The sequence below is a fragment of the Rhagoletis pomonella genome, unplaced genomic scaffold (genome assembly GCF_013731165.1).
Source record: "Rhagoletis pomonella isolate Grant_MI unplaced genomic scaffold, Rhpom_1.0 Rhpom_scaffold_00003, whole genome shotgun sequence".
Taxonomy (NCBI): domain Eukaryota; kingdom Metazoa; phylum Arthropoda; class Insecta; order Diptera; family Tephritidae; genus Rhagoletis; species Rhagoletis pomonella.
Window position 1 is genome coordinate 65,854,931 of NW_023458557.1, and position 21,884 is coordinate 65,876,814.

The following is a 21,884-nucleotide window of genomic DNA, read 5'->3' on the forward strand; positions in this document are numbered from 1 at the left end:
GGCAGCCCCAGGAAGCGTGCAGCTTCTGTAGGGTTGGTCCACAGGGACAGGGCCGTTAGGGTTGTCGGGTTTTCTGGGCATACGAAGAGATGTTTCGAGTCATGTGGGATTTCTCCGCATAGCGGACACTCATTTGGCACATCCTCATTCAATCTACTCACTACTCAGGTAGGAGTTTAACCTGCTGCAGTAGCCAGAGCGAAGTTGGGCTATTGTCGTACGTGTCTCCCGAGGCAGATGAAGCTCCGTCTCGTCTATGTCCATCGGCGGTATGCCTAGAACGGCATTCACAGGTCTAGAGTCTACATAACTCGAGACTGACTCCCCGTCAAAAACGCTGATAATTGTCTCCGTCGCGTCGGCGTCCTGACAATAGTTATGGCAATTCCTTTTGAGCAAAATGTCGGGCGTGAACGTTGTATTATAATACGATTTTCACGCTATTGTATAATATAGCCGAATGTCAGGGAAATTAAAAAAGAAGGCTGCTTTATTACTTCACCTAATAGGGAATTTACATGATTCAACTTTCACAGGCGATTAGTTGAACCAAAAGTTGAACGAAAGTAGGCAGCTGACCAACTTCATTGAAAGCGATTAGTTGAAAGGCCGTTTACACCAGGCGATTGTTGCTTTCAACTAAAAATCGCCTGAAAAATCGCCTCATGTAAATTCCCTATAAATGCACACATATGTGCGTATACTAAGGGCCGGTTGTTCAATGTCTGGTTATCACTACTTGCCGGTTAAACATCATTATCGACGATTTCGACATCAAGCATATAACATGTGATCGATAAAGCAGTCGTTGTACCTAACCAGAGCTTCTACCTCCAATTTGTGCTAATCAGACATTGAACAACCGGCCCTAAGTTTAGGAATTACTCAATATTACTTTCAAGAGCTTGTGTAAGCAAATGCAATTTTTGGCAGCCAATGTCAGTTACGCGGTTTTGCAGAATGACGATACGCGGTTTTGTACTTTAAGGGCCGGTTACTCAATGTCTGGTTAACACTAATCTCTGGTAAAACATCGTTATCGACGTCTTCGACTCCATGCATACAACAGGGAGTCGGTAACGTCGATAACTATGTTTAACGGGAGACTAGCGTTAACCAGACATTGAGTAACCGGCCCTAAACCAGGGACGTGAACCGGTTTTGAACCGAACCGGTTTTGAACCGGAAAACCGCTTTTTTCTATTAATTAACTGAACCATTAACCGAACCGAAATTTTCCACAAATGTTTTAAGGGTGGGTAACTCTGTAAATTTTCGTGTGCTGACTCAGTAACTCCAACTCACTTTAATGAGTCAGCACAGTGAGCTGGCACAAGTGTGCTATCGCACAATTGGTATGTACATCGAAATTATTGATGATGTTAGTAATCGAAATCGATTTAGAAAAGATTATCCTTAGCTTCTGTTCGTAGCTGGCCGGAAAAATTTTACAAAGCTGATTTCAACTGGTGAGTTCATTTGCAAAATAATTCCCTACTTAGTGTTGCCTGAGAGTTGTCACATAAGAATCTGTTAAATGGGCTATGCATGTAAGCGGTTACCCAACGCATAGCACTTCACATGTAGAATTCTGTTTGGTTTTGATTTTTACGTAAAAATGGTATAGCAGTGCAAGTATGCATAACTTGGCTATTCGCCTTGCTTCTTTTTAAATTTGGTAGTCGTATATTCAATTGATGGTTAGTCTAGTGATGCCATCTATTATGGTACTCTTTGGAAGATCGTATTAGGTTCATTCCTTTTTTTTTGGACTAAAATCTGAAAAGTTTAAAAATGCCAGAGCGTAAGCAAAATGCGCTCGCTAAAAGAGAGTAGCAGGAAAAGTAAAGGAACGCAAAAAACCAAATTTTTAGTCCAAAGAATGGCAACAACAAAACTAACGTCAAATAAGAACAGAAATGTATGTACAAAACACATTCACACAAGCACAAGCACAATAAACACTTGCTATATCAATTATTTTTTGCCTCCTTCCAATTTCAATTCATTTCTTTTACTTTTTAGATTATTCTCACTTTTAGCGAATTCTTTAATTTCCGTTAATTTAAATTCAGTTGAGTTTGACACTTTTCAGGATTTTGCCAGAAAAAATTCTTCTGACTAAATCTGACTACTTCGGACTGATGAGAGTCGCTCTCACTGACTGTTGCTCTCTCATTTTTGCTGTCATTTCCGAGTTAAGGAACGCTTTTTGGACTAAATCTGACTACTTCGGACTTTTTCTGACTATTTCTGGGAGATAAGGAACGCGCATATTGTGTGAATGTGTGAGCTCATCAATTGAGTTACCACATCGACACAGTTCTAAACAATGCAAGCCGCACCGAGCTATGCAAGTGTCAGCACATCAACTGAGTTACCATATCGACTCTGTAGCACACTGAGCTATACATTGTCAGCACATAAACTGAGTTACTGAGTTACAAATTTTTTCAGAGGTGAGTCTGAGCTTGCGGCACAGTTCTAAGAGTCAGCACAGTAACTCAGCACAGTGCTGAGTTACCCACCTCTAAAATGTTTGGTCAGAACCGAAAACCGAACCACTTTCTACAAAGGTTTAAAGGTTCGTTTCAACCAATTTTCAATAGATAAATGTACCCACTTTTTTCTTTTTGGTAAACATGGTAATACCTACCATGTTTGTTTACCATGTGACAATATCAAATGTAAGGCAACCCATCTCGTTTGACAGACCCTTGACCCTTAACCTTGCGCGTTGTTGCACTTGACACTTGACACTAAGGGCCGGTTGCTCAAAGCCTGGTTGACACTAATCACCGGTTAAACATCGTTATCGACGTTACCGACACCATGTTATTTGCATGGAGCCGAAAACGTCGATAACGATGTTAATCGGTGATTAGTGTCAATCAGGCTTTGAGCAACCGGCCCTTAAACTTGCGCGTTATTTTTTTGTTTTTCGAACTGTTGAACCGAACCGAACCGAACCGAAACCCCGGTTCAAAGACCAAAAACCGCTTTGATGAACCAATCCAAAAGTGCAAAAACGGTTCGAACCACTAAACCGAACCGACCAAATTTTCATCTGGTTCACGTCCCTGCCTTAAATGGCGATATGCGAAAGCGGGCTCGTCAGCTGAGCGTTTGTTTACATCACAAGCACCACTATTTTACACTTTTATTCAAGTAAAGAAGAGTTAATTCAACATGACAACACATTTTAAAGAATTTGTTGCATCATTTTACCTAAATTGTGCGTTTAAAGTGGCTGACAATAATTTTGGCTTATTTTGGTTTTCGTTGTTTTCTTTGCTTTGTTTACTTTTCGCTCGTTTTCCAGTGAAACAAGATGATGTAGAACCCGCTAAAAAAAAATCGACTTTTTTCACTCTCTTGTTCTTACGTGATCTTGTGTCTTTCGTTCAAGGCAAGTATTTCTGCTGCCAATGACGCCCTGCAACCGTCCCGATTCCGTAGTGGCATATTCCCGTTGACCAGCAAATAGATTACTTTCACAATAAATACTAACCCGACAAATAAAAGGTTTCTTGCGTTGAAGTAGCCATTAATAAACAATGGCGGAAAAAGAAATAGATTCAGATGGAGAGGCAAACAGTGATCAAAGTTTACAAGCACTTTTTACAAAGGGATGGCAGGCATTCGAAGAATTAGAAGGATCTTCTTTACCCTTTAATTCCAGGGATTATCAAGTAAGTATTACCACAATATGTCGGAAAAATATACCGGCTTTAATGAGTTAAACCTTTTATGCACTAGCACAAAGTTAAGGATACTATGTCAATGTTGGAAACTTCTACAACTTTTGTAAATAAAATTGCCCTATTCAGTCCTAATGAACTCATAGATGAAGTGTCAACAGATTCATTGCAGTATTTACTGCTTCCTTTCTTTCTGGGTAAAGTGGCATTGAAATTGCACCAGGAAGACCGCGGGGAAGTGCTGCACATTGCCGAAGTGTATTTCAAGTAAGCTGCAATTACAAAAATAGTTTTATATTTTGCAAATATGTTTGTAATTTCAGAGACTTCTTGCAACGCTGCGAAGAATATGAGTTATGTGAAAATCGAAAAAATATTTCAGATAAATCGGAAGGTAGCAATACAGATGAATTAGCACAACTAATGCGGGCAGCACATGTACGCAATGACAAAATTGCACAATTTCGCAAAAAAAAGGAATTGGAAGAATTTGTAAAGAAAATGAAATTAGCCGTGCGCAGTAAAACCGTTGACGATGAAGTGCGCAGGGATTTTTTCCTAAAACTGATATATAAAAGCATAATTGACGCAAATGAAGAATTGGATAGTATTAAGTTGGAAAAGCAAATGGTAGAATTGCGTAAAATTCGTGGAAATGCAAGTAATGGTGCTTTATCGCCACACGATGGCACTGCTTCCAGTGCAGAATCTGCGGCTACAAGCTCTCAGAATGCAGGACACTCTCATCAGCACCAACATCACCATCACGATACTCTACAACCAAAGAGGAAGCCAATGCAACCGTTTATTATTACACGTAATGCTGCACAAAAGGCAGTGTTCGGTGCAGGTTATCCTAGTTTGCCAGTGTTGACCGTCGACGAGTTTTACGATCAACGTGTGCGCGATGGCGTTTTCCCTAACGAAGAAAAAGTTGCGAAAATGAATCGTGAACAAGCAATCGCTGCTGCACAAGATCCCAATGAGAAAGAAGATCAGGAGCAGGCTATTGAGGAAGCGCAAATCGAGAATGATGATCCAGAGTATTTAGACCGCATGCGTCGTATGGACGAGTACAAGGATGTTGTTCGCCGTGGAGATGGGAACCGTTACAATCGCAGTTGAACTGTAACTTTACATTGTTTTTTTTTTTATATATACTCTAAAACATTTACAAATTATGTAATTGGTTTTGCTGCACATAGATTTTAATAAATAAATCATTACTTTATTAAAGAGAAATTCTGAGAGCTTTACCTTTCTTTGAATATATAATAAGTGGTATGAAAGGGATAAGGACGCTTTTGCTGTAGATTGGATTTAAAATTACAGGAAGTAACTCGCGAGTACATATCTTGTTGTTTCTGCGTTAATCCCATGAAACATGTATCATGGTTAAGCCGCTGGAAATCAAAGCTCTTGCCTGATGAACAGATAAAAATAAAAGTAACAAGTAAAGAAGTATAAGTTCGGGCAAAACCGAACTTTATATACCCGGCACAGGTATCAAATGTCGTCGTTTGAACTTTCTCTGAACTACATTTGCATGATAGGTAGGGGTGTTTACCCGATTTCAAACGTTTTCGATAATATGCGGAGTTATACTAATGATATAATTGAACCAAGTTAGGTACAAATCGATAGAGGAGTTACCGAGATACACCTTTGTAGTCATAAGGTGGGCGGTGCCACGCCCTATTCCTAAAAGTCTATAGCAGTCTTATTTATTGCCACGCCCATTATCCAAAAATTTATAATTTTCTAATTTTCTGCTAAGTGGTTTTTGCAATCCTCGCTTTTAAGTGAATTAGCTCCTGTAGTTACGGATTTATCGCAGTTTCCTTGTTTCTGTAAATTACCGTTATATGGCAGGTGGGCGTGGTTATTGCCCGATTTCAAATATTTTCAACAGATTTCTTGGCTAAGTTTTTTAGGGATTGGTGGAGCGGCTACTGTGATGCAGCATTTCATCATAAGGGGGTGGGGTCACGCCCATTTTCCAAAATTTCATATTACTTTATACCAAAATTTTAATTCACACTAATTTTCAACAATTTGCATCTAATATTTACTGAAATATCGTATTTTTCCATTTTTCCAAAAATACTGTTATATGGGAAGTGGGCGTGATTACAGCATGGACCCAGGAGGTAGGGCTAGAACTGGACGTCTTCGTCGATGGCGCCAAAATACCGACGACTAATCACCCTAAAATCCTAGGAGTGACGTTCGATAGCCTTTTCTCCTTCTCCGCGCATGCCACAGCGATATATAACAAACTCCAGCCCAGAAGCAGTCCTCAAATCGCTAGCCGGCAGCACCTGGGGAACCGACAAACAAACTCTGCTCGCGACTTACAAGGCAATTGGCCGGTCAGTGGCAAACTACGCGGCACCTGTGTGGACGGCGGGGACAAGCGACACCCGGTGGAGGAATCCTCAAACCTGCCAGAACGCAGCTCTACGTACGGCTACAGGCTGTCATCTCATGTCGTCCGAGGATCACTTCCATGAAGAAAGCCAAATGCTTGCAGTAAAAGAACACAACACCATGCTGTCGAAGCAATTCCTCGTGGGTTGTCACCGAGAGAACCACCCCAACAACGCCTTGCTTCGAAACGAACCGCCCCCACGACACGTGAGTTGGCACCTGCACGACTGGAAGGCAGACATTGAGCCGTACGTAGACCATCCGTTCGACGCAGCAAGATACAGAGCGGCGCTCAACACCCTACACAGCGATGCGGTCAGAACGAGCCTCAGCACCCGCAATGACAACATCGTCTGTGGTGGTCGACCGCCGCCCATAAATTTATAGGAATCTGAACTGCCGAGAGAGACCTGGTACCCTAGCACAACTCCGTTCGGGGTGGTGTCACCGACTCAACAGTTACCTCTCCCGACCAAATTCACAAGTGGCACACCTGCCACGCATGTGGGCAACCCAGCACCTATTCACATGCACCTCCAACCCTACGCCCCTAACACCAGAAGCGCTCCGGACCGCGCCTATCGACGCTGCCTGCCTTCTCGGCCTCAGGCTTACTGAGTCGGAGGATGAAGACGACGTTACATGAAAGAATCACAGAACAACATCCCGATTGCGCCCATTTTCAATACCAACCTACGGTGTTCACAGACAGACAGCCGGACGGAAAGACAGACATGGCTTAATCAATTTCTCTTTTCATTCTGAGCATTTATGTATACATTTGTCCATATCTATCTCGATTCGTTTTGACTGTTACAAACAAACGTTATACGAACATAGTATATAAGGATATATTAATATCCTTGTGCACAAGTGCGCGCGGGTATAAAAATGTCATGCACTAAGTTGGTATATGATCTACTTGGTGGGTGCAATAAGGCCATACGCAATAAAGCCGTATGGCAATAAAGCCATATTTTTAGGCAATAAAGCTTTATGGCTTTATTTCCAATCAGAAAGAGAAATAAAGCCATACAAAAAATTTTCCAAATGAGAAATAAAGCCATATTCTGAAATGACACTCTCAAGGCGAATTAATAAGGCGGCGTTACCGGCGAATCTGAATTTTTCGCCTTAGATTACTTCCAAATGATGTGTTTGTTGTAATTCATTATTCAATTCGCCTTGGAAACCCTCTTGAAATTGATACTGAATTATTTGAATTGATACAAATTATTACTAATAAAATGAAATAAATAATTACTAAATATTTCCCGATTTATTGGATACTGGAAAATAAATATATGTACTTAGGTAAGTTTTAATTTTGCGAGTGCATAACCTGGCGGGTGCACATTTGCTGGCTCCCCGCACCGCGCCACGCCCGCGACCCCCGCGCAGCGTGTGAACGGCGGAGCGCAGCGCGGCTGGACGCGAAGGAGAGTAATTGCATGTTTAAGGTGACGTTGTAGTTCAAGGCGGTTTAGTAGTTTTGTTGCGAACTTTTTCCATTGTTTAAATAAAAGAAATATAAAAATTTGAAAGCGAAATAAAGACACATGGCTTAATTACCAATTGTAATTGGAAATAAAGCCATATCGAATTTATGGCCTAATTACCAAAAAAATATGGCTTTATTTCCAATATGGCTTTATTGCGTGTGGCCTTATTGCACCCCACCGATCTACTTTCCTAATAAATTGAGAGGGCAAGATTTTGAATAACCGTATATTTATTAATACAGTAATATTTGAATTAAAAATATTACATTCGATGGTTACTTCTCGAATGTAAAATAAGCAACAAGTATAAATGATTTTAAAATGCTGGCATATACTTAAATACTTATACCTGAATGTTTGGGGAACTTATCTCTCGTGAACTTGGTGCTTTCTGCCAGAAAATAACTTAAATACTGATCTATTGGATACATTAGGATAAAATAAACGGATCTCTGGCGAACTTGGTGCTTTCTGCCAGAAAATAACTTAAAGACTGATCTATTGGATACATTCACATATTTTTTATAAATCTAGGTGTAAACTTTATCTGTAAATATCCTATTTGTACCATCATCTGATAAGATATATTTTGTTAAATATATGCTTCGTCGATGCACGTTAACAAAGATTTAAAGTAGCACGCAACGCGCTCAACCACAAAATTTTACTTCTACTATGACACATAAGTATTTTTGTTCGTTAAGTTCAAAAATTTATCTTAAATCTAACGAATTACACATAACATTTTTGTAAACCGTTTGTAAAAAAAAAAACAATATAATTTACGACTTAAATGCATACTCGAATCCTCCTTTAAACTAATTTGTTGTAGAATTTAGCAAAAAACATCAGTTAGGAGTGCTCATGCATGTCAAATAGATAATTTCATATTAATGTTAAAAATAAAAGTACCATTATCCATATAGTAGTGATCCAAAACTTCATGGGATGTAATTAAAACAACTTAAAAGGGCACAAAATAAGCAAAACCAAGACTTTAACGCGCATATATCATCGAAAGCTTTCGTTAGACATACATACACTTCAACAATACTGGCCAATGAATATGAATTGCGTAAAAATACATAATTTATCTCCTGGCGCGCTTTTTTGGTGGCTGCAAGAAGTTCTCTTCTTCCTCAATATCCATTGCGTCCAACTGCATCAAAGCTTTAGCTTTACGTAGCATTTCGTTATCTTTCAACCAGCTACTTCTCAAGACATCATCAATAGTTGGGCGTCTTTTTGGGTCGACAATCAACATTTCTCTAATAAGCGTAGTCGCTCGTTGAGATACCTTTCTCCAAGATGGATGATTAAAACGAAATTTGCCGTGTTTTATTTGCTCACTGGCTGGAGTACCAAAATCGTCCGAGAATGGTAAAGTGCCACTTAAGCTGAGTAGGAATTATTTAATTAGTTTTTAAATATATAGCATATTAACACAAGTAATACCAAGTAAAAAGCACTACGCCCAAACTCCAGATGTCAACTTTCTTTGTGTAAGCTCCTCGTCCACCTGTCTGCAGTACTTCAGGCGCTACATACAGCGGGGTGCCACATAACGTTTTCATTACAGAATCGTTTTGTACAAATTTACTAAGGCCAAAATCGGAAACTTTTAATAAAGTTTCTTCGTCGGAAGAACCCAGTAGTACATTATCCGGCTTTAGATCACGATGGCTAATACCTACAAATTATATCCAAATACTTAATGCCAATATTCTTAAAAAAATGTAGGAATACAATACCTTTATCATGCAAATATTTGACGGCATGACACATTTGGAAGAAGAACAATTTTGATATCTGTTCGGTAAGATTTTTGTTGCTCACAATTCGATTGAGCAGGTCACCACCTTTCATGAACTCCAACACCATATAGACAGAGTCAGGCTTATCAATAATGTCATGCATTTTTATGACACATGGCTGCAAGTAAAAAAACAAAGTTTATTGTGTAACCAAAAATATAGTTCTACACAACTACACATTGTCGTTTAAAGTACAAAACCGCGTATCGTCATTCTTCAAAACCGCATAACTGACAATAGCTGCCAAAAATTGGATTTGCTCACACAAGCTCTTGGCTCAATCCATATCCATTCATCCTGTAATATACCATCCACATATGCGATTGTTTTATAAAAAAGAGAACCATTTTGAAATATGAGTGTTTTTACCCTCATGAAAATAATTTACATAATTCACATACGCGGTTTTGCATTATCTTGATACGCAGTTTTGCATTTTATTGATACGCGGCTTTGTATTTTAAACGACGATATATTGCCCTCATACATATATTACAGACGTGGTACGGTACAATCTCGTAGAATATCTGTTGCTTAATAAAAATTCAATTTTTATTTATTTATTTATAGCACGTTATGAGCAAATATGCCATACAGGATTATACCGCGTGGTACCGAACCGCGCCTGTTTGAGTACGCCTTCATTTAACTTACATGAGACAGACTCTTCATTATATTCGCCTCGTTAAGAACCTTTTCCGGATCATTCGAATTTGATGGCTTATTTCGAGTGATAGCACTACATTCGCTAAGTAGATTTTTTTTAACTATTTTCATAGCGAATTGGTCGCAAGTACGTATATCAAAAACCAGACGTACTAATCCACATGCACCAGAACCTAATTTTCTACTTACATAGTAAGCAGTTGTAATTTCTTTCGGTAAGCCCAATGCCTCGTTTGGACAGAGATCTTTGAACACAAATGCTTTGAATACAAATGTTGATCTATTTTTAATACATAAAACATAAATATCAAATTAAACTTCGCACCCACCTTTGTTCATTGGATGACATAGGGAAATCACATCGTCGTTTTGTAAAATTCGTGATTTGTTAATACCTACTCGTTCACCATTCACAAAGGTACCATTGCGAGAGTTGTCCTTAAAAGATAAGTTTCAAATAAGAAGTACTTCAACTCCGTTCATGTTAACATACTTGTATATACACTGGATTGGAAATATCGCAATTAGCACGTTTTAATGTAAAATGTACTTTTGATATTCGGTACAGTATTCTTTCAGGCAAATAATCTAGTGTTAGCATCAAATTACTTCCATCGCCGCGACCAGCAGTAAACTCGTCGGAATTCAGATCTAAAAAATATTTATAATTTTTATAAAATTGCCATAGGTCTTAGGATAGATCGTCACTGGGTTATATAAAAAAAAAAAGGTTCGTCAGCGATAAATCTAGCCAATGACCACAGCCCCTCCGTGAAACATGCGAATGTATACTGCTGCAAGATGTTTGTCTTTATATACATAGATAATTGGATAGGCATTTAAAAAAATTAGAATAGTAAGCTCACTGTCTTTTAACTTACCAATCGAATTCATTTTTATATTCTTTCCATATAGGCGCCCCCAAATTATATTCTCGATCGGCTGGCTTTGTGTCTGGCCCCAAATGCTGGAAGCTTGACTTTGCGTCGCAATGTTATCGTGCCGCGCCATTGCAGGTGTGCGACAATACTATACCAATTTATAATTAAGTGATAACGAACACCTCAAATAATTAAAAATATGTACCATATATAATTAACGCCACTCAAAATATATAACAAAAGTTCAGTTATGTTTCTTTTGATCTTTCGCGGCTATTTTGTCCAATTCAGTGAAACATTTGTGCCATTTTTGTTTCATTCCCCTATCTCTAATTGTTACCAGACTTATGGAAATCCGCTATCAGAGACAGTGATCGGACGCCTACCACATCTACCATTCAATTTCATCAGCCAAGCGATAGGACGTAGTAGCGGATTTGTGCAAGCGGTGAAGTGCTTATTTTCTTAGAAATAATTTTTTGTGCGATACATATGTATATCTTTGAACTTATTTGATTTGAATATACATATTAACTTTGTGACTATACTTAAATTAAAATTAGTAAATCTAAATATACTTTAGGAGTGTACTCGTACGTCCAACTATCTAAAGTTTTAGAAAACTTTTACTGGTTCTGCGTTCTCGTACCCAAAAAACTTGCAAAGTAGAGGAAATTGAGAGAGCAAAATGTGAAAAAGAGCTGCAAATAGTTGCGTTCGATAACAAAATTAGCCAACACCAGCCAACAATCAAAATCAAGAGACTAAGCCAAAATTCTCTCCCAAAGAGATGAAAAAGCAAAAAAGTAAACAAACAGGAAATTAGCCATTACTTGCAAAAACCGGAAGAAGAAGACACACCAGTTGACTTTGTTTATGTTTTATTTGTAAACAAACTGAAATTCATGTTGCCTCCATAGAAGAAAAAAGGAAAGTGAACGTTCAATGTTCGCCAGGAACATTTCTAGAAGTAAAAACTAGTTGGCGCTATCATAAAGTCACATAGCAGGCAGCCAAAAAGCATATAAATACCAAAACTCGGAAAATGCAATTTTGTTTGTTTACAAAAATTGCAACCATATGTTTTGTGATCATATGTTTTCGTGTTGGATAATTTTTGCTGACTAAAATTTTGCCAGTACAAAATGAACGCTTCTCTCGCATCAAAATGAACGCTTGCTCTCTCAATTTTTGTGTGTTGGATAATTTTTTGTCGTTATCGAACGCCATCCAGTAAAAATTTGGAAAAACTATTACAAGTTTTTGACTTGTCGAACGCACCTAATTTCTGCTGGAAAAATTTTTCCCAGCTAAAACTTGCAAGTAAGAAAATCAGCTGATCACAAACACATGTTTGTAAATAAACAAAAGAAAATATGGCCTTTTTGAGTTATTTATTGCAAATTTTATTATTAATGCTAGCATACAACGAAAAAGTGAGTAAATTTAATAAGCACAACGTTTGTTGAGTTTATTTTTCGTTAATTTGCTATTAATCTCCAGTTTGTTTACTTTAGTGTGTGCTGACTATGGTTGCCGTATGACATTTTTCGTTTGTACCATAATTTTCTTTCAAATATACCAAAATAGATTTAAATGCAGCATGTTAAATGTTGTTTTGCTGAAGTTTTCGGTTCTGGTAGGTTGGTTGTTGAAATGAAAAATTTATAATTTTAAAGCTACATCTGTAGCTATATCTATTACATTTTTTTGGATCAATGATGGGTGTTTGGAGGAGGTACTCTTGTTTTTGAATGCGTCACCATGTGATATCACAAATAATTATGAGAAAATAACTTATTCATTCCGATATAATTAATTTGTATTTTAAAAAGGTTTTTCTTATCGAAAACTATTCAATTGTATAAAATGCCAAATCGGGGGAAAATGTACCAAACAGAAAATAAATTGCCAAATTAATCACCAGTGGCAACTGTGCAAGTGATCAGCTGTTTCGAAGGTTGCAAGTTTTTGCAAATTTTGCGTTCTCGTACTTCTGTTGATATTTCGTCTCTTTGAGAGCGAATGCTGCTAACTTCTCAGAACTTTTGCTACTGGAGAATTTTGTCCTCTCAATACGAGTACACACCTTTTGTCTATTTTGCGTATAAGTAGGGTGGCCAGATATTTTAGTGACATAATCAGTACAGTTGGGATCAAAAATCAGTACAAAGCCATAAAAATCAGCTCATTTTTAAGCGTCTTTTTCGTTTATTAACAACTAGCTTATACCCGCGGGTTTCACCCCGCGTTTTTTACAAATATGAAAAAAAAATTTAATGATGTTAGATTTTATTTCTGTGCCCATTTCGTTATAGCTCGTTATTTTTTAAGCGAGTTAAGGTATTTAGGCCGTTTAAAACTATGAAATTATAAAATCTCGTCTGCTCGCTGGGCATACGAAAGACATCAATCCCTCTAAGTTTACCTTAAAATGGTTCCAGGTATACGACGCGTGAACGTGTAACCTTCTTGGAGGTGCCACGGCGGGTTCTAATATTTCCAACTCAAATTTAGTAACCTGGCCTTGATAAAATACCACTTCTCATTACCGTAGCGAATGCCTCAAGAGAGCTTTAGATTATAAGGCTGAACCCGGCTCTCCTTTTCCATTTAATGAAATTTATTCTGTCAGTACGGCACTTATAAAATAAATCTCCATAACAAATTTAAAATACTTCGAGAGGTTTTCTATCCTTCCAGAAATATGTATTAAGAAGTTTTTAATATGTATGGTAGGCGACATGCCTCCTTTTTTAATAACTCACATTTTTTCCATGAGCAATTGATACATTTTGCATACACAACTCCATACCAAGTTCCAGTATTCTTCCACAAACACTTCCAGGGATATGTGGCAAGAAAAAGTAAATTTGTACTGGAAGTGCCACGCACCTTTTTCTTATAACCCTAATCTTCTTCCATGAATTTAGAATGGATTTTACATACCCCAGTACCAAGTCCCAGTACTCTACTTTGAACACCTTTAGAGATAAGCAGTATAAAACAGTAAATAGAAAAATCAATTTGCATGGGAGTTGCCACACCACCTTTTCCAATAACTCTCATTTTTGTCCATGAGTATGGTATTAGTTTCACATACAGTGACAGGCAAAACTGTAACATGGTGTAACACTTTTTACTTCAGCCATCGCTATCTTTCCAAGTTCTAAAAACTTTCATACTTTTGTTGTATATTCTTGTTGGTACATCCCTACTCCCTCTCTCATAACGATTTGAAGCCAATACAACAACAATAAAAAAACCAGCTGACAAAAATGTAAATTAAGGCAGATGTTACAGTTTTGCACTCATACATTTTTTAGAACTTTTTAACAATTTTCACGAAAAAAAAGAACTACTAACACAATGTTCAGTACTCTTTTGCTTGTTTCAGTTCCTGGAAACGATTTGGCATACCTTATTTGTATCTCTGTAAAAATTCTGGAGGTATATCCTTAGCTTGCTTTCACAGCTCATGTACTCGATTTTACGGACTTGGATACTAAGTAAGCTGTGCTTTTAGTTGTTTTCGCAAATTCTCAATGAGATTCATGTCCGCGGATTGAAGAGGTCATTTGAAATTAGCAAATTTTTCCTTTTGTATCCAGTCTTTGCGAATATGTGCAATGTGTTTAGGGTGATTTTTCAGCAGAAACTCTCATTTTTTCGACTAGATCTTGCAAATTTTATTGAAATATGAACAGATACTGTTCCTTACACATAATGTGCACTAACGGACAAACAAAATTTTTTAAATACAACCCCAAACTATTATTGACCGACCACCGTGATTCACAGTTTGCCTTACATGCTGCGCATGGGCTTAATTTGGGTCTTTTACCCAATACCATGCCCGGCCATCTGATTGAAAGCGATTAATTTAGTCTTTTCGGACCAAATAACCTTCAATTGAAACTTAAAAATATGTTTTTTATTGCATTCTGAACGGTCTAACATGTCCCAATAGGAAACGGTTCAGTTTCCGTGCGATACAGCAAAATGCTGCCGCATTCGCACATGTATTTTTAACAAATTTGCTTTTTTCTTCTTTATGATGCCTTAGCGCTCAATTTGGGAATTCTTCGCCTCGCTGTCCATTGATTTGCGTTAAAGTGTAATACCTTAAGCGCTTCTGTAATAGTGGCTGCATCGCTACTTGCTACTAAGTTCACAAGATATTGTACCGTAATATTTTTTGACAGACTTCCTTTGTCCATGGGAACACTTTAGGCTATATTTTTTCTCAGTCTTAACATTTTCAAGTAGCAAATTCCAAAATTGTTTGCCACTTTTCGTGCGGTCCCGCCTTTCCGCAGTAAATCTATTATTTATATTTATGGTTCCTGATTAACTATATTATTTACTGGTGATCACTTCTTCAATAAATTACACCAACAAGAAATATAGTGATGGCTGAATTAAAAAGTGTCACACCATGTTACAGTTTTGCTCGTAACTGTACGTACATACATATGTATTTCCATACCAAGCTTGAGTGCTTTACCCCAAACATTTGAAGAGATATGCAATATGAAACTTTCAGTCAGTATGGGAGGTGCTACGCCTCTTTTCCAAAAACGTCCATTTTTCTCCGTCAATATGAACATGATTTCACACAGTGTTGGTAAACTGTTAATCTGATTAACGATTAAAAATTAACGATTAAAATGTTAATCGCGTTTGACGATTAAAATTAATTAGTCGTAATCAACTGTACGATTAATGATAACATTTTTAATCGTTAATCGCTGGCTGCGATTACGTTTAATTAATTTAAAACATTAATCGTTAATCCAATTAAAAATAAAACCTGATTAATTTGTCTAGTTTGTCCGAGTTTGAAACCTAACACCAGTTATAGTAATTATTTTGTGTTTTACGCTTATAAAAAGCACATAATATAAAAAATTATAAATATTGTTATTAGTAATACATAAACTGGGAACTTTTACAAACCTAGTTTGTAAAACGTTTGTTGGTATATATCTTAATGAAAATGCACACCAAATTGCTTAGATTGATGAGGAAGCCCGACATAGCCATACCGGATTAACTTGCTTTGTGTGCACAGGGAAATTCCAGCATAACTTAATTAATCACCAAACCTACTTGATCAAATTAAGAGTTAATGATTAAAAATTAATTTTTTAATCGCGATTACGATTAACTGTTTAGTCAGATTAAAATTAATCATGATTAGCTGTAATCAGATTGAATTTAATCGAATTAACTAACTGATTAAAACATCAATCGAATAATCATTAATTATCATTGATTTCACATACAGTATCGGTCATATCTATAGCACGCCATTTCAAAGTGATATTTTGTGCAACTTATGTTTATTTATTTATTTTTAAGAATTTTCAATTAAAATACAGTTCTTTCTCTAACAAACCCCATATAAACCCAAGTTTAACAATTTGTAGAAAACTTCAAAAAAGTTAAGTTTCAAACTTTTTTCTCGGAAGTGTTAGAATTTTTTTGAGTACACAGCTTTTTAGCCCCTGCAATTTTAGTCTGATAATGTGCAAATTTCAAGTAGCTACGAATTACCGTTAATTTTTTAGAATTATTTTTGTCGCATTGGCTTCCATATAATGAATAAACTCAATTTATTTGTATATGGATGAAAACCGCAACACCTTTGGCGAAAAAAATTCTAAAAAATCAACGGTAACTTTCAGTCACTTGAAACTTGCACATTATCAGACTAAAATTGAGTTCTCGGAGTTACTTTCAGTCTAAGACCATCCTTCCGAAATCCGTAGTAAGTGTACTAAATTTTGTTCTGATCGGAAAACCGGTTAAAGAAGTAGCCTATTTTTCAATCCAGGTCATAAACCATCTTTGAACAAAATTTCATTTTCGAACAGGTGGCAATTCTTAAAAAAGTAGCCTATTTTCCAGTCTAGGTCATAAGCTATCTGTGTGCAAACTTGCATGCAAATCAGTTCAGTCATTTACGCGTATTAATTTAATTAAACTTTCCTAATATGTGATAACTCTTAAAATAGTAGCCTATTTTCCAACATAGGTCATAAGCTATCTCTGTGCGAAATGTCATGCAAATCTGTTCAGTCGTTTCCGCGTATTAATTTAATTAAAACTTTTTTAACAGGTGGCAACTCTTAAAAAATTAGCCTATTTTCCACTGTAGGTCATAAGCTATCTGCTTGCAAAATTTCATGCAAATCCGTTCAGACTTTTCCGCGTATTAATTTAATTAAACTTCTTTAGCAGGTGGTAACTCTTAAAAAAAGTTGTCTATTTTTCAACCTAGCTCATAAGCTATCTGTGTGAAAACCTCCATGCAAATCTGTTCACCCATTTCCGCGTATTAATTAAATTAAACATTTCTAACAGGTGGCAACTCTTAAAAAAGTAGCCTACTTTCTAACCTAGGTCATAAGCTATCCGTGGGCAAAATTTCATGCAAATCCGTTCAGTCGTTTCCGCGTATTAATTTAATTAAACTTTTTTAACAGGTGGCAACTCTTCCAAAAAATTCGCCTATTTTCCACTGTAGGTCATAACCTATCTGCTTGCAAAATTTCATGCAAATCCATTCAGTCGTTTCCGCGTATTAATTTAATGAAACTTTTTTAACAGGTGGCAACTCTTAAGAAAATTAGCCTATTTTCCAATCTAGGTCATAAGCTATCTGTGTACAAATTTTTATGCAAATCCATTCAGTCGTTCCCGCATATTAAATAAATTAAACTTTTTTAACAGGCATATTTTAAGCTACATATTTAGAACATATTTATTTGGTGGGCTTATTAAATACAACATTCACAATACTAGAGTTCACTTTTTGATGGGTTTGAGCGAAAGTGCGAAAATCGGCAGTTTTTTACAACAAACATATGGCACCGTTATGGCAACAAAACAAACGCTAATTTTTGCCTTTCGCATTTTCGCATCAAAGAGTGAACTGCCTTAATAAAATCTTTGGACTTTTGACAAAACAACTTCTCTCGAGATATGACAATTTTCCAAGATTTCTATCATATACATGAATTTTCAATGCGCATATTTCTGTCTTACCGCCATATTAATATGACTTTGAATATAAAAGTTATGGCAGTCTTATAATAGTCTAAGATCCGACAAGGGTACGACCTTCACCCACCTGTTGGTTGGTTGATAAAAATCCTGGCCAGGATAGTTTTAATTAAATACTCAAAAATTATTATTTTTCTTTTAATTTTGTTTAATGAACAAATTATAAACCAATCAGAAGTATTAAGCCTATAGAATGTGAAAACGTTGGATTGTCTATTTTTTTCTGGCCTACTTACCGGGTTGGCAGGTATGAACTAGGGATCCCGGGATCCAGGTGGTTTTGACGTCCCGAAAATCTCGGGATTTGCTTGCATTAATCCCGGGATCCCGAAAATTTTGAAATATCGAATTGATAGTAAGAATTTGTTTATAAGTTTTGATGTATGATTTTTGTAAAATGCCGTTTTGACTGCAGTTAACAAAAAGCTTGAGCTGTACTTTTAAATTGCAGTCTGAGCCTTTTTTGAAGAAGATTTCAAAGAATTTACTCATAGCGTCGCTAATGTAAACGAAACAGAGAGTTTTAAGGAAAAGTTAGATAATTTTTTAGATCAATCTGCTCAAAACTTCCTCAAATCGAAAAACTTATAATTTGACCGACGTGGTGGTAAAAGAAGTTCAAATATTTTGTAATGGAGGAGATATGGGTAATTATCTTCAAATGGATTATGTCTACCTTTAGACAGTTCAGCCTAAAAGTGTTGATGCCGAAATATGTTTTTCATCAGTAGGTTTTGTATGTAAAAACTGCAGGTCAAGCTTAGAAGAATCCGCTTTGAATGCTTTGCTGCTCTTACGAAAATATTTTAAGTGCAATAATAGCAACACCGGCAAAAAAAGGAGTGTGTGTTTTTAACCAGACACAACTACCAACATGTATTTCGACCCGCTGAATCCGACTCTGAGATCCGTTTGACTCGTACACCCTCAAAATTTCTAGTACATTGCGAAAAAAATTGCATGGCATTCGCCATTTCTTTATAGAGTAGTTTTTTTTATTAATCGTCACTTTCGAAAGTACCTGGTATTTACATTATAATTTGTGATGTATACGTTCCTCAATCACATGGTTTTTTAAATACAATTAAAAAAATGTTTTACTTTACAATTTGTCTGATTTAATAAATATCGCTAGCGTAGAGTGCAGAGTAGGTAAGTCCCAATTTAAAAATTGTACAGGAGAGGAAAAAACTTCGTATAGCCATTTTCTTCAAGTATTTCGCAAAACTTTGAATACAACATTTTGCGTGTTTAAAGCAAAGCAAAACTCCATACGAATCGGAGGGATTCGATATTTATTAAAAGATTTCGAACTTTTTTGGCCTTAGCAAAATTTCCTTTCATTGAATATAAACGAGAAAACATAAAACAAGGGCCTTTACCCTTTTCGAAACGATGCAATTTTAATTTATCTAGCCTCCTATATCAAAATATGATTTTTCATTAAAAGTGAAGTTAGCAACTTTTCACTCTAAGCTAGCGATATATAAGTTTTACAATCAGTTTATCGTAAATTTTAAATAGTTTTATTTAATGGTATGTTTAAATGCTTTCAGATATTGAATGCTTACTCATATTCATAAAATTTATGACTCAATTTGAATCCCGGGATAAATCCTGGAATCCCGGGATTACCTAAAAAATATCCCGAAATCCCGGGATCCCAATGTTCCTGATATTTTGGCATCCCTAGTATGAACTGGTCGGCCGCTGTGGTGTAGTGGTAAGCAGTGCGCGCTTTCACTCATCAGCACCTGGGTTCAAGCCCTGGTCAAAGCAACATCGCAAAAAATATAGAAAAAGGTTTGTTCTTAACAGCGGTTGTCCCTCGGCAGGCAATGGCAAACCTCCGAGTGTATTTCTGCCATGAAAAACGGCTTCTCATAAAAATACAATCGCTGTTCGGAGTCGGCGCAAAACTGTAGGTCCCTCCGCTTTGTGTGACAACATCAAGGCGCACGCCACAAGTTGGAGGAGAAGCTCGGCCAAACACTAACATATGTGTAAGCGCCAATCTATTATTATTATTAGTATAACTGGTAATACTAGTAATTTTCACTCATCTGTTTTTAAAACTTACATTGCACAAGAAGCACAGAAGCAGTAGTAGTCGTCTTCAGTTTGAAATACTATGGCTGTTCCATGTCCTGAAGTATTTGGAACATGGCTATTATGTTATATTGAATTCGGGCAGTTTTTTGCGAAATATTAGGAAACCAAACAATTTCAAGGTGACAGCTTTTGAAAAATGGTTTAAATTTAATTAGCGCTGCATTTACACGTTCAATAAATTGCTTCGTATCTGCTCACATGTATGAGTTGTCAAAAACCATTCTTTTGAACATGTTAACCTCATGTAAATGTCAATTATACCAATTCACAACAAAAACATTTATTAAATGTAAAAATCAGTACAAAATCAGTACAAACTTAGAAAATCAGTAGATTTCGCGTACTGATTTCGGGTTCTTAAAAATCAGTACAATAAAGAAAAATCACATGTAGTGATTAAATCAGCGCATCTGGCCACCCTACGTATGTATAAGTGGTGTGCTACATATCAGTTGCGATCCCGTACGAGTCCGGACTAGTCAGAATCAGTCAGATTTTACTGGAAATCGATCCCGTACTCGGTTCTCTGACTATTGAGAGGACAAAAAAGAGAGTAAATTCGGTTCTCTCTCTGTCAGAAGTTACCAGTTTTAGTCCGAGAATTTTTTGCTGGTAAATTCTTGTAAAAGTGTCAAACGATCAGCTGTAGTGTGTTTGGCAACCAAATTGTAAACAAAAGAAAAGTGCTAATTCATGTTGAATAGTATTTAATTACTTGTTTAAGTGGATTCTAATGAATTTGAAAGTACTTTTGGTTATTTACATGTGTGAGCTGAGTGTGTTTACATACAAAATAAGCAAAAATTTACAACCAAAATTTGGAGGTTATGTTGAAGTTGACAGAAGTTACCATTTTTTACAAGAAAGCGATCCCGTACTTTTCAATGTTACTCTCTCGCTCTGAGCGAATTTTTATTTTTTGACAGTTTTACTAGTCCGAGTCCGAGGAATACGGGATTGCACCTATCAATTAGTGTGTTATTCCTAATTATTTGCATACTGTGGTGGTAGCGGCTGAGTGGAAGGAGAAGGTGAATCCCGTGTGGTTGGAGATCACCACCTGAATTTCTTGGGTGAGTTCCTGTTTATTGTTAATACCTTGTGCTAGTGATTGGCTGTTTGTGAGGAAGGATAAAAGGAGTGTTGGAGGTTGGGGGAAAAAACAAAAGGATGAGGCAGGAAAGGATCTTTGTTTTTCCAATCCTGAGGAGGATGATGAGATGGATTGTGTGCCAATTCCACCTCCTATGCATGGTACGTTAGTTAAAAAGGGCACTTTACAACTAACTATGTTGGAGGAACTGTACCAGTTGAGGATACTTTTGTGGGATTTAGTAGCTCGGGCGAGGTAACTGTACCTAATAATTCGCATTATAGCGGCTTTGAGGAGGTATACCCAAGCCAACAACACGGCGGCGGGTGTATAGCGTCGGTTACAACAGATTTTAAAAATGGCGACAATGTATATATGGATATGCGTGAGAGAGAGGGAGATGATAAGTTGCTATATAACGTAGAGCAAATACGATGTGAAAAGCAAAATCGAACACAAAATATACAAAAGCAAGACGGAAAAAGTGGGGAAATGCAAAATGATAGTCAAAATGAACGACAAAATGAAATGCAAACGGCTATACATACAGATAATAATGGGCATGTGATAAATGCGGGAGCAGAGACATTTGTGGGTTACAGTGGTGTGAATGA

The 21,884-nt window shown here is 36.8% G+C and overlaps 2 protein-coding genes across 4 annotated transcripts; one reads left to right on the top strand and one right to left on the bottom strand.

Annotated features, from left to right (window-relative positions):
* The first annotated feature begins 3,433 nt into the window (after positions 1-3,433).
* LOC118735360 (immunoglobulin-binding protein 1) lies at positions 3,434-4,943 on the top strand. Its single transcript, XM_036465068.1, has 3 exons — positions 3,434-3,692; positions 3,760-3,968; positions 4,025-4,943. Exons 1-3 carry the CDS (start codon positions 3,558-3,560, stop codon positions 4,824-4,826), a joined length of 1,146 nt encoding a protein of 381 aa, XP_036320961.1. The 5' UTR covers positions 3,434-3,557; the 3' UTR covers positions 4,827-4,943.
* Positions 4,944-7,554: 2,611 nt separating this feature from the next.
* On the bottom strand, positions 7,555-11,441 carry LOC118735361 (ovarian-specific serine/threonine-protein kinase Lok). 3 transcript variants are annotated; one of them, XM_036465070.1, is made up of 9 exons: positions 11,200-11,441; positions 10,995-11,142; positions 10,607-10,764; positions 10,443-10,551; positions 10,102-10,373; positions 9,385-9,565; positions 9,089-9,323; positions 8,675-9,030; positions 7,555-8,596 (listed from the first exon to the last, which is right to left on the bottom strand). In XM_036465070.1, exons 1-8 carry the CDS (start codon positions 11,200-11,202, stop codon positions 8,724-8,726), a joined length of 1,413 nt encoding a protein of 470 aa, XP_036320963.1. In that variant the 5' UTR covers positions 11,203-11,441; the 3' UTR covers positions 7,555-8,596; positions 8,675-8,723. The 3 variants fall into 3 exon arrangements, with proteins under 3 accessions (XP_036320963.1, XP_036320962.1, XP_036320964.1); XM_036465069.1 differs by having other exon boundaries at positions 7,556-9,030; XM_036465071.1 differs by having other exon boundaries at positions 7,556-9,030; positions 10,995-11,441.
* Between the last annotated feature and the right edge of the window lie 10,443 nt (positions 11,442-21,884).